Here is a 14083-nt window from a genome sequence, read left to right on the forward strand (position 1 = left end):
GTAAGCCACCTAATTAAGTTATATCTAATGATGTAAGGAATTTTAATTCATCACAGATCAATATTTCAATTCATGAATTTCATTTTCTACAAAAAAGAGTATAACTATTTTCAAAAGTTTGAATAATGCGTTAACAGTATTTTTCTGTACATCTTAATAGTTTTCTTGCTATACTATAAATTAAAACAATAATTTAACATACAAGAATTTAAGTGCTTTTAATCTTCAATCTCAGATCTTATTTCGAGGAACGGTACTTGTTTTGTGATTTTTCTACCATTAGGTTTACCCTGAGGAGGAATAATTGCCTTGGTGTTTCCACATTTAATGTTACCAATATAAGAATTATTCACAAAATCATATTAGAAAAAAGACCAATTTTAAATTAAGACATATCATTTGCACAGTCATTTAAATGTTAGCACGCTGATCTATAGTTAGATGAGAATAAAAACTGTAGTATATATTTAAGGCTTACGTAGACTGTGGTGTAATTGCATGTATTAGTACTTTTCTTCCATTTTATTAAAAATAATTTACGTATTTGCAGAAAAAATGTGAAAAAATTGAGTGCAGTGTACGGATTTTATGAGAGAAAAATCAGCGGTGATATAACAAAAGTGAGTGTTTTGTACTGATTCATAAAAGAACAACAAATAACATCTGAAAGAAAACTAAAAAAATATATATATTTTATTAGAAAGTGAATACCTGCGTGACAGGATTCTCTCCTGGTCGGTAGACAACGTTGTGCATGGGCCTCTTCCTGCCTACGTAGTTGACGCAGACAAACTCCAGAAGACTAGCGTAGATGAAACACATACACACCCCATCCCACACATTCATCGCTGTCAAATTGGAGACTACAGGTAGCGTAGACCGAAATCCGTTCGACGTGGTGAAAAAGTTGAGCATTGTGGTTACACCGATCATAACCCGTGCTGGTACAGCGTTCCACTCGAGCCAGAACGTGATGAAGGAACTCGTGACAAGGATGATGCCTGGGATGAAGACTGTTGTGAAGTAGAACGATCGGTCTCGGGTGAATTTAAGATCTACTTGAAGGCAGCTGTAGTTTCCTACAAAATCAATAACAACAGTCTTAAATATGTTACACAAAACTACAGCAACAAATATAATTACAATACATTCATCTTGTAGATATACTAGAACAAGACGAATCTTGCAGCACTGTACACAGAACAGTTTTTTGTTTCACTAAAATGAGCGGATCAATTTTCGTTGCGTTTTTTTTTTTACTTTGTTGCACAACTCTGGTAGCGTAGTCAGTCGGGTCGGTTCAAGTTCGATTCCCAATAGAAGCGTGATTTATTTTCGTTTGATTCTCATCCGATATATATTGCACGAAATCATCCTGTCTCTGTCAAAGAGTTACCTAATGAAATACAACCTGGGAGAGGGAGAAGGAACACTAGTCGAGTATGGTGTTGACATCACCTCATTTACGTGCCTAGCTTTTGAAAGTGTGCTTTCATGTACATTAGCGTACCTTTGAAAATGATCTGATGAAACATGACTTCACGTTGAAAAGTGTAGACGACCAGTAAAATAATTATCATTACTGTACACCATACCCTCAATTCTCTTTGTATATTTTACGAGCGCTGTCCACAAAGTAACAGACGTTTTGAAATAAAAAGTAATAGAATGAACAAACCAATTTGTTTTATATACATTTGAAAGGTACACCCTCAAGCTATTTTTCCACATAATCGCCATAATAAGGCACTTATTATACTGTGCACACGTTTTTCAATACCGTCGCGGTAGAAATCTGCCGTCTGCGATCTCAACCACTGGCTTACACCGGCATGCAGTTCGGCGTCAGTATTAAAGCGTTGTGTAGCGAACCATGTCTTTATTACTGGGAAGAGGTGGTAATCGCTCGGCGCCAAATTCGGCCTGTATGATGGGTGCTTGAGAACCTTCCATCCAAAACCATCCAAGAGCTCTCGGGTACGCTTGGCCGTGTGTGGTACTCCGCCTTCACTCATTATTCCATGTCCGTACAATTCACACAGTTGGCGATGGATTTCAACTGGCTTGCTTTTTTTCAACAAAAACCTAATCACAGAACGCACCTCACAAGAGGCGGGATTTTCTATTGCAGCGCACATTGTAACATGCCACAAAAAGCACAGTAAGAGTGTCACAGTCCTCTTGCTACCACAACTGGATGCGTACTGAATGTGGCAACGTTCTAACACCAAGATGGCGACTCTAGTTCCGGCCACTGCCGCGATGTACCAAAACGTCTGGTACTTCCTGGACAGCCCTCGTAATATTAAAGTATTTATGGTGTAAAATGGTTGACTGATTTTAGAAACTATATTAAATTATCACGTGTTTTTATTGCCAAAACTTTGGTCATTCCAGTTAAAAAAAAAAAAAAAAAAAACCGTATAGACTAAGCTGGACATTTTTCAATTGATTAAGCTCTAAATTACGTATCTTTTAAGTTACAATCTAATTCTTTATATTTCCGATAACGTTACTCAAATAATTCTTTTAAGAGAAATTAAAATATAATTAACATTTACTTGTATCATTGTGATTGAAATCAGCTTTTAAGTTTTGTGCTTGCAATCATAAATGTACTGTTTTACTTATTATCTCGTTTATCAACTAACAAAATTGATCCGATATTTTAGTAAACAATAAAATATATATATGCCTACTACACTGTATTTATATTTTTAAAAAAGCATTTCTAACAACTATTTACAAATGAATTTCCTACCATTTTAAATCTAAAAGCTAAGTTAAGAACTGGTTATATATTCACTATAAGTATCACCTAAATGCAGACAGTGGAACTATAGAAAAAACTATTTTAGTGATATTTACTAGCTATTTGTTTTAATACACGTAGATTTAGTTAATACTAGATTACTAAGTTTTGAATGCAGATATATATATATATATATATATATATATATATATATATATACCAATCAATAAGTGTATGGTGTAAGTGATATTTTTCTCTAATTCTACAAACATGTCTCACTTCTACATAGCTACTAATGCTTTCCAGTCTATTATGGGTTTATTTACCATTTTATATTACGCAACTGTGCATGAATTTTATTATTGTTTAAAATTACTTTACCATGTTAATTTTTAGTTAGGATATAGTTCATTTTAAGAGTTCTTCCAGACTTTGCCTTCTTCGCTGTGCCTATTGTTTTAAAATAAAATACATTTTCTTTGCCTGAAGATAACAAATAATGTCAGTAAAACCAGTGGTAGCTATCATAATATTTAACAGAGTTTTCAGCAATAACCAAACTACGTATAAAACATTGCCTACTAATCAAGTCAACACATACAATATTTAATCAAGCATGCTTTAGTGCATACTATATTTTATAATAGATCGATTTTTTGAAAACTTTTAATAACAGTAATTCTTCGAGTCAAGAACCTAATTCTATTATATCTTGGCTCATGTGAAATATGGTGCATCTCCAAAAATGCTGAATAATTTTCTTTTTTCTTTCTCGAGTGAACATTAGGAGTTGGTAAATTTGGCATGTTTGTTTCCTGAAATTTTAATCGTGTAAGAAAAGCATGAAAATGTATTTTAATATTTTGCATGCTGGAAGATGAAACGAATCCTTTTTTCCCAATGCAGTACATTTTTGCCTCTTTTGAAAAGTTTGTATCTTTATCCTACTTAGATAGAGGATAAATTGAAACAATGAAATTTGTTATTAAGCAATCATCATGTTATCTTTGATTGCCTGACCTATGAGAATTCAATAACTTCGCATGTTTCGTGAAAAAGACAATAAAAGTTATAAACACTCCTTACGGCAGACAATTCAACAGTGAGACGTTGATTTGTTAAATAGAAGGATTATATAAAAAGTTTACAAAAACTGTCATTTGTAAAAATATGAATAACAGTTCATTAAAATTTAACAGCTTTTAAGCAAAATCTGACGACATGAATTTTTATTTAGAGTTTCTTGCCATACAAAAATCACTACTTATTTATCGTATAATTATTTAATGTTATATGCAACATTAATACTTATTAATTTTGAAATATGCCTGATTAAAGTTTGAACATATGCCAATGAAAAATTCAATAGATGTAAACAATGTGTATTCATTCATTAGTTTATTTTAAAACCTTATTTGTATGTAATTGAAAACCTAATTGACAAATTAGGTATATTTGAAACGATGATTCAGCTTTATTGATTCTGCAGACGAAAATATTCCTGAAAGAAGAATGAACTATTTGCGGGAAATTGTTTGTTGAATGTCGTTTATATGACAAACATTTAAAATTTTTGTCTCTCTCGGACGAAATGTAATAATGTTTTCTTAGATTTGAGAGGTTTTCTAATATTTTATAAGCATACATTTCGTTTGAATTTCGTTTCTATGTATGCATGCTCTAATACATTTTCAGATAAAAATACATGCACGAAAAATGTTACTTTCCAAATTTTTTCTGATCTCACTCCGTCTGAAAAATATATTTTCTACGTTTCTGGAAAAGAAAATGTTTTAAATATTAAAAGACAAAAATTTATCTTTTGAAAATCAAAAGGTGATAACACGTTATGACATAAATATAATTATTTGCTAGAAGTTACTATCTGTTCGTTGATTTAAAAATTTTTAAAAAAGATTAACTTTGATACAAAAACATTGTTTTATGTGTTAGAAAAAAAATGATAAAAATATCAAAAACATTTTTTTATGTTTTAGCAATAAAAATGGAAATTTCACATATTTTTGAATCATTTTTAAATTTAAATTTTTGGTAGCTATGATCATGGTTTAAACAATTTATTTATAAATTAATAAATTCTAATTATTTTTAAAGAACAACAATACAAAATGTTGTTATAGAAATTTTCCTTAGTGTTTAGAATTCTGTGATTTACCAATATGGAAGAAAAATTTAAAATTGGCAAAGAATAATCAAATTTGTACCACAATTTGAAATTACAGAAGTAAGATTGCTTAGGCAGAATTGCTTAACACCTGGCATCAAAATGGTCCTATCAAGTGCATCGTGGAACCTGATGAATAGTTGGACTTATAAATAATATATACTGAATTCAATAATTTAATGAATCAATTGTGCTTTCGACATACCATTTTTTTGATTCATTTTTTTATTCAAATTATTTGCTGTTGTAACAAATATCTTCTTTATGTATACAAAGTGCTTCAAAACAACACCGACAACGTTTGGGAGGTGATTCCCGATACCAAGATAAGACAAAAAGTATAGACCAACCTGTGTGCAGAAATCCATCATTTTGCTGAAAACAGTTAGGCTGCCGAAAATATGAAAACAAAAGTGAACTTTAAAGGTCCATAGCTCCAATACTATGGGACCTACCGTAGTTGGGTCAAGATTTCTCTTAGGAACTAGTAGGTGTTCTACTCAAATTTCCATGTTTCAGAATTCTGCGGTACTTCCACTTCAATTTTTATAGAGGTAGTTGGTAAGTACTTCAAATTATACACCCATAGACAAACTCCCTCTATAAAAATTGTTGCGTGAGTACCGCAGGATTCTGAAAGATGTATTTTTGGATAGCATACATATTAGTTTCTAGGTAAAGTTTTGCCCCAACTACAGTATGTCTCATAGTATTGGAGCTATGAGCCTTTAAAGTTCATTTTTTCATGTTTTCGGCAGGTTATGACCCCGAAATGACGGATTTCTCCACCCAGGTTGGTCTATGTTTTTGTCTTATCTTGGTGTCAGAAATTACCCCCCAAACGTTGTCGATATTGATTTGAAACACCCTGTATTATTTAAGGGAAAATAAGGTATCTATAGTAAATTAAGTTCTACATTAATATTTACAGAATAAAGCCGTTTATTCATTGGATTATTAAGGTAGTCAATTACTTTATTATTGACAGAGGATAATATTGCTATCTCACGACAAAAAGAATTTCAATTTGAGAATCTAGTAACACCACAATCAACTTGTCTATTACCGCGAGTCTTCTACTGAGTAACTTTGAAAAGCACATGTTATAGCACTAAGACGAGTAAGATTCTCCAAATCTGTATGAAATATTGCCAATTTGAGAGTTAATTTCAAATATTTAATACGAAGATGATTAAGATTGAAGCCAGATAATGAATTTTTTACAATTAAATTATACGTAATATTAAATATTAATTGACTTTTATGAACGTTTTTCAAAATTAGAATGAATCATCTAAAAAAATAACGTCTCAATATTATATTAAAAAATATTTAGCTCAACATTTTCACTTATTTTCATTTTGATCAAATACCTGCATTATATGTAATAAAATAATAACTAGTATGAAACAAAATAATTCAAAAGTTTTTTTATTCAGTGCTGGAAAAAATGTTTCGAACTTCGCACAAAGTTGAATCGTCAGTTTAAGTTCCTTTTTTTTTTTTTTATTAATAACTCAATATGTGCTACATACACGAGAAAACCGTAAGGCCATGCTTTTTCTTAATTTGACTGTAGTTCATTATGTGTAAACAATTATTGCGCTGCAATTTCTTAACATCATGTAATATTAGAGGCAAAATTTAAAGTTTTAAGTTACAATAATGAAAACGATATATATCATTTTTGTGGGAACAGCGAAACGATTAAACACGAGTTATATACCTATTTCTGTTATAATAGTTTTGTGTTCTTGATGTAATAGTCAATAATCTGTGAAGAATGTGGAAGAGTTAAATGGTGAATAATCTGTGGAGAATGTGGTATAGCGAAGAGTCTGTGATGGGGTATGAGAATGGCCGGCTTTGGCATGAGTCAAGAGTTCATGTGAGCAAGAATGAAGTTGGAGTATGCAAGTGGGCTTGTCAGAAGTACTGTGAAGAATATTATTTAGTAGCATGGGGATAAAAATTAATAAGGTGCTTTTGAAGTTTGTGTGCATGTACCCGTATCCGTAAATAAAGAGTAGCTTAGTTTGGAAGTAGTTATTTTTAATAGTAAAAGTTATAGCTGTATAGCACTTGACTTTACGGATATTTATAAGTAATGTTTAAAAACGAAATTGCTTTACGGTTGTATGGATTTCTTTACTTAATCAAAATCATTCCGGTACTTACTAATGGAATTTTAACATACAACATTAGAAGTTTGTCTATACCCGTGATACTAGTGGAAACAAATACTAAATTCATAAACATTAAATTGTATCATTCATTACATAAATTAGCACTAACGATCTCTCAACTAAACAGAAAAATCTTCTGCTTTCAACCATATCTACTTTCAAAACCAAGCGAACGATTCACAAAGACTGAAAAATTAGACTTAAACCGCGTATCTACAAAGCCTTTATAAATTCACCCATTTTTCCTTTTCATAGTGTTTTGTATTTTTCAAACTTAACTTCAATTTACCTCATTATTAAAGAACAACTCTCAAACCATTGTCCAATTCCTCTCATGCACTTGCATCATGACAATTTCGCTCAATAACAATATTTTTTTTTTTTTAGATATATCAAAAGAGTGTTTAATATAGCGGACTTCTGGTATGTCCCCAGTTCTAATCTAACCCATAAATATAAACTTCCGTTCCCAAAGAACTTCCGTGATTTGACAAGCTATATTGTATACTGAATTTTAAATATTTGCGTTTGCCATGGCTCACTCAATGTTACTAAAACCTCAAACTATGTAAAATAGAACAAAACCTTCATTTGGCACTTGCAGAATATTAAAATTCTTTAAAAATAACATAAAAAATTAAACCTACTGATTTTCATTATTTTCACGACTCTCAATTCGGGATAAAATTCAATGAATTTGTAACCTAGTCTCTTGCGCTGAATCTGGATATTAAATTGGAATTCTTATATGTGTCAAAATTTTTCATAATAGCATCTCCATTATTAAATAAACTTGTAAATGTCATTGTTTATCAGGCTAAACTTCAGAAACAGACTTGCATGCTCTTAGTTGCAAATCACATCAATATCTTCTGATTTACCGTTGGCCACAAAATTTGGTATCCTCCTTCAGTAATACAAATTCTTCGTCTTTGATTGCACACATCACTTCTTTTGAAATATATAAAATTACAAAGACCATTCCGTATGTTGTGCCATAAATGTATTGAAACAATAAACTATATTATATTCCAATACGACTCTTCCATTACTTTCGTAATATTTCAATACTCCAACTGTATGGTCTATGATGTTGAACAAAATTTAGATTCAAATAACTACATTAAAATTACCACTGTTGCAATCAAACCATTGCTAAATGCTTCTTGTTCACCTCAACCACATGTTAGTGAGCAACTTCGACATTTTAAAACTTTTCTCTGCCTTGGGAGAGCTGTTTTATACTTTGATAAAGTCTCTTCTTCGTAACTGCATCTAGATATTCTATACTTGATCTTCCTCTTTATGAGTTTCTTTCTGGCTTTTCCCTCTATCAGTACGGTGATCCAATCGGAGTGCCGAATAAGATGGCTAAGCATGCTGTTTCTTCTTTTTCCTCTTATCTTCATTATCTGTCGTCCTTCTTAGATTCCTTTAGTACATCTTAATTCTTTTTCCTTTCGGTCCATGATATGCGCAGCATTCTGCACCAACTTTCAACTGCATATTTCAAATGCTTCCAACTTTTCTCAATGTCCACGTCTCTGATCCGTAAAGCGCCATGCTCCATACTACAGTCTTAGTACATTATTTTCGAACTATATTCATTTTTAAGAAAATTTCAAGTTTTATATAAGTATTTTTGGCGCCCATTTTAACCACCTCCTTAGAATTTACTTGCACGTAGTGAAAAAAATAAGTTTTGTGAAAGGTACAGATATTATTTGGAATAGAAGTTTCAAGTAAGTGTTTTTACTGGTGGCCATAGATTAATCTGAATGGAAACGAATTCAAAAGTTATTCAAATATATTCTATTAAAAACTGATGTACTATTTTAATATTAACAAGACTCATCCGTAAGGGCAAAGATAAAATAATTGATGTCTTTTTAACATACTTATTGAAGAAAATAATCTGACTGGACAAACAATTATTATACAATAAAGCTAATTTTGGATCTCTGAGAGCTTGAACTATGAAGTAAAAACATCACAAAACACTTGATTTGTTGGGCAGAAAGTATATGGTGAAGGTGAACATGCCTATGTTAGCTGTGTTTATCAGAAGTTAGTCTGTGGAATTCCGAAATAAACAAGATTAGACTACAGATATGTGTGGAGGGCACTTATGTCGTAAGGACAAAGAACATAAATAATTAAGATTGTTGGCAATTGTAGTGAATGTAAGGATTCTCTAATCACAAATATTTAAAGAAGATTATCACTATATTGCGAGCGGTGATAATAATTAGAAATAATGTAAGTAAAAGGCTAATAGTCATCGCAAGAAACAAACCACATCACTAGAAAGTACTTTCGAAGAACATTGTCTTCATCGTCAGCCTAGGCACACTTCGAAAAGGATCTAAACCATAGGAAAGAAATTATGGATAGGTAAAAATGCTTGAAAAGAATTTTAAAAATATGCAAAGTAAAAATCTTCTTGTCACTAGAAATAGACATATGTTAATAGTAATTCACTTGTCACTGTTCACTAACCACAATATTGCTAATTCATGTTTGATCGGAAAAGCAAAAGCAGCAACTGAACGGAAAATTAAAGAAGCTTATTACATTCAGAAGGAGAAACCGGCACTCAATTCAAATAAAGGTGACATAAATGCCATTTGGTGCAGTGTTTTTGCTACTCATTTTTGCCATCTGGAAGGTAATGAAAAAAGAAAAACAGTAAACAACAGTGACAAGTGAATTACTATTAACATATGTCTATTTCTAGTGACAAGAAGATTTTTACTTTGCATATTTTTAAAATTCTTTTTAAGCATTTTTACATATCCATAATTTCTTTCCTACGGTTTAAATCCTTTTCGAAGTGTGCCTAGGCTGACGATGAAGACGATGTTCTTCGAAAGTACTACCTAGTGATGTGGTTTATTTCTTGCGGTGACTATTAGCCTTTTATTTACATTATTTCTAATTATTATCATCGCTCGCAATATAGTGATGATCTTCTTTTAATATTTATGATTATTTCTGAGAGAATTCTACATTCACTACAGTTACCAACAATCTTAATTATTTATGTTCTTTGTCCTTACGACATAAGTACCCTCGACACATATCTTTAGTCTAATCTTGTTTATTTCGGAATTCCACAGACTAACTTCTAATAAACACAGCTAACATAGGCATGTTCACTTTTACCATACACTTTCTGCCCAACAAATCAAGTGTTTTGTGATGTTTTTACTTCATAGTTAAAGCTCTCAGAGATCCAACATTATTGTATAATAATTGCTTGTCCATATTATTTAGTTAGATTATTTTTGTCAATGAGTACGTTAAAAAGACGATGTTTTTCGAAAGTACTTCCTAGTGATGTGGTTTGTTCCTTGCGGTGACTATTAGCCTTTTACTTACATTATTTAAAGAAGATATTTATCAAAGTAGTGTTCATTATTAAACATACTCCAATTTGCAATATGATTGATATTTAAGGTCTTAGATAAAATTAATTTTCCTTTGAAAACAACGAAGCAAAATATAGTGTAAGAAATGGAAAGCAATTCTAACCAATTTAGGAAATAAAAGAGGTTTCGATGTTCAAGTTTCTTTTAAGTCTTAAGGAGAGAAGGAAAACCTAAATAAAACGATGGCTAACGATGAAGTTACAAAGGGTAAGATAAGGCATTTATAATTTTCCAAATTTATTTGTTCTATGTTATCGCCTTGTTATGAATAATATTTTCTAGACATTGAATTTAATCTTAGATTGGTTATTCCTAAACTAACTACACTAAGTGTGAGATTATCGTTTCTGTCTAACAATTTCTCACAAATAGTTCCGAAGTTGGTCGCCCGCCTAGTTTTTGGCTAAAAGCGTAATAATTGGTTCCTTTGTGTATCAAAGTTTAATATTTAATTCATATAGTATTGTCAAGCGAGTGTTAGCGAGTATAGGCGGGTTAGAGCCCTGCAGGGCACGTTGTTTTCTGTCTTTATTACAGCTAAATGGGAAGGGAAACCAGTGTTCTAGACTCTTGCCGCCATATTGGTAATGTTACTTACCGTTACATTGAAAAGTATAATTTCCTCCGTGTTTCTTTACAGTTATTTGCTTACCACATTTTCTGCAATTTATTTTTAGATTTATTAAGCCATGACTTTTACTTACTTTATTTCCTGATTATCACCAGCTACGTTTACCAAACAAATGCTCATTACATTCTCATAATCCTACCATGAAGTAACCTTGCGCCAAGTAGTTCCCTCGGCTTGCCAAATAGTTCCATGTTTAGAAACGTTTATATAAGAAAGTAAACACAACTTTCACTCTCCTTATACATTATCAAACACACAAACAAGCAAATTATTAATTTCTTCCTTGTAAATTTTCAAAATTTTGCTATAAACGGACGACCAACTTTGGGACTTAAACCCACAAATATAACCCTTAATATGAAATTTCTAATTAATAAACGTATAATCACCATTGTCTAGTTTCCTATGTTTTTATAAACATGTACCTGCTCATAATGTAATAACCTTGAATTTAGAACTTCTCTTTTTAAGCGTGTTACGATAATAAAAGGTTAGAGTTCTCACTTTTGGATGTAGAACATTCGAATTTGATTTCAAGTTATGTGTTTTGGGTTTCATATTAACCTGTATATTAACATTCCGTGCAGGCTAGATGATTATTACCAAGCTTGATGATTAAGTAATACACCTAAATAAGAAGTATGCAAGATTAATGGGAAACCAAAAAATGAGCGTAAATAATTGATACTCATTCATACTATATGTCTTACACATCCCACTTGAATGACCACTTGGGCACTACATTACTTCAATATAGTAAAGCTTATTTTAAATGTTTACAGCTGGTATGATATTTGGTATCTTAGTTAAGCGTTTCTCAACCGATGTGTCGCGAATACACGTCAGGTGTGTCGTGAGGTTTTTAATGTCTTCTAAGATCTTCCCCAAAGAAATTATCTTTAGAAGAAAATAAAAAATATCGCCAATCGACTTGATTTCACACTTGTCTTCCAAGTTTAAAGCTGAAAAACTTAAGAGTCTCATATTTGTGCTTAAGAGTCGTAAGTTTCTTTTACGTTAGTATGTTTCTATTCAAGAATCTTACGTAATTTGCTCTCATAATCTTCCATAATTTAAAACAAAATTATTGTATGTATTTTTTTTTTTGCATCTAGAAAAAAAAAATCGCATACAAGGGTGTCGCAAAACTTTGAAACGTACTATAGCGTGCCCCAAAGGAAAAAAAGGTTGAGAAACGCTATTTTAGTTTACCATCAATGTGTCACATCGGCTCAGTTCGATCATTGTAAATGTAGAAATTATCACTACTGCTTGATCTTTGTAATTAGGACGTTGAATTTTCTCTCTCTTAAGTTATATATAGTCTGTAAATATGAATTACATTTTCTTTTTGCAACGGTCCTTTGAACCTAGTATGATGTTCTTTCAAACTATCATAAACACAAGTTCCTTGTTTAGTTTTATATCTAGAGTTTTAATAATAATTTTGATTTGATTTGATTTTAGTGTCCCTTTCAGCAGCGACGCTATATGAGACGTGGACCTACAGCTTAAAGTGGGATTCGAACTATATGAGCTCCCAGCGGGAATCGAACCCGAGTCTCCCACCCCACAGGCACGTACGCTAACCGCTTAGCCACGAGAGAGTTAATAATAATAATAATAATAATAATAATAATAATAATAATAATAATAATAATAATAATAATAATAATAATAATAATAATACATATCAAGAGATACGTTTATCGTTTCTATAAGCACTAAAGAATAAACTGCTCTATGTGTATGTAAGATGGATTACTGAATAGGTTACCAAGAAATAGTTGCGTGTCAGGGAATGTTTTACTCTTTGTTATTAAAAGAGTAAAATATTTAGTTTCATGCGGTTGATAATGTTCATATTCTCTGATAATATCTCGGAAAACTTTTTCATAACACGAATATATTTTTTTCTTTTGCCTGCAATATTTCTCTGACTCACAATTACATCCTTTGAACTCTTTTTAAATAACACATTTGCACCTTTAATATGTGCAATAAACTATAATATTTTTTATATTGCATGCAAGACATAGTGGCATTTGATAACAGGTTCTGAAGAAATTGCCGTAGCAATATTTATATAATTGTTACGAAATTATTTTAAGTACAAGACGAAAATAAAAGAATTGAACATTGGTCAGGTGAGCAAACAGAAACGTTGACAGGAAATATTACTATGTATCTCAAATGCAAGGGTAAATTATAAAGAGTAAACTCCAAGAAAAAATGTGATACTACCGTAGTAAATTCACGTTGAATATTCTTTTTTATAATAAAAGATCTTGGTAAAAACATTCTTAATAATAAAAAGAATTTTGCGACGAAGACAGAGCGAGTGTTCTACTCAAACTTACTGAAATAAATCCTGCTTTTTCTTTCTCTCCTTTCAAAATGTTATCACTATGTTTTTTCATATATTTGACCAACAACGAATGTTAATCAATTCTTCGTTATTGATGTAATCAAGATTCAATACTGCAATGCATATGAAACACCTATAATATTTCTTAATTACAAGATATAGTTGTACGATATTTGACACCTACAATACAACATGTAGTGAATGAATTGTGTGCTTGCAGATAATAAAATGCGTAAATAAGAAAGGAAGGGTCTTTTACCACATAAAAGATAAAAAGAATGAAGGAAAATTATACAAAGTGTTTCGAAACAACAACGACAACGTTTGGGAGATGATTCCTGACACCAATATAAGACAAGAAGTATAGGCCTACCTGAATGCGCAAGTGATTCCTTTCGGAGTTATAGGTTACCCAAAACATGAAAAAGTGAACTATAGGACCTATCGTAGTTGAGTCAATGTTTCTCTTAGGAACTAGTAGGTGTCCTACTTAAATATCCATGTTTCAGAATCCTGCGGTACTTCAACTA

At 31.4% G+C, this 14083-nt stretch overlaps 1 protein-coding gene across 15 annotated transcripts in view; it reads right to left on the bottom strand.

The window, feature by feature from the left end:
- pHCl-1 (pH-sensitive chloride channel 1) overlaps nucleotides 1-14083 on the bottom strand; it is an 839505-nt gene that overhangs the window by 50202 nt on the left and 775220 nt on the right. For all 15 annotated transcript variants that reach the window (XM_081749495.1, XM_081749485.1, XM_081749494.1 and 12 more), the window contains one exon: nucleotides 712-1079. In XM_081749495.1, the coding sequence (XP_081605621.1) occupies nucleotides 712-1079 (368 nt within the window). The remainder of the gene's footprint in view (nucleotides 1-711; nucleotides 1080-14083) is intronic.

The sequence above is a fragment of the Thermobia domestica genome, chromosome 2, assembly GCF_964235325.1.
Source record: "Thermobia domestica chromosome 2, izTheDome1.hap1.1, whole genome shotgun sequence".
Taxonomy (NCBI): domain Eukaryota; kingdom Metazoa; phylum Arthropoda; class Insecta; order Zygentoma; family Lepismatidae; genus Thermobia; species Thermobia domestica.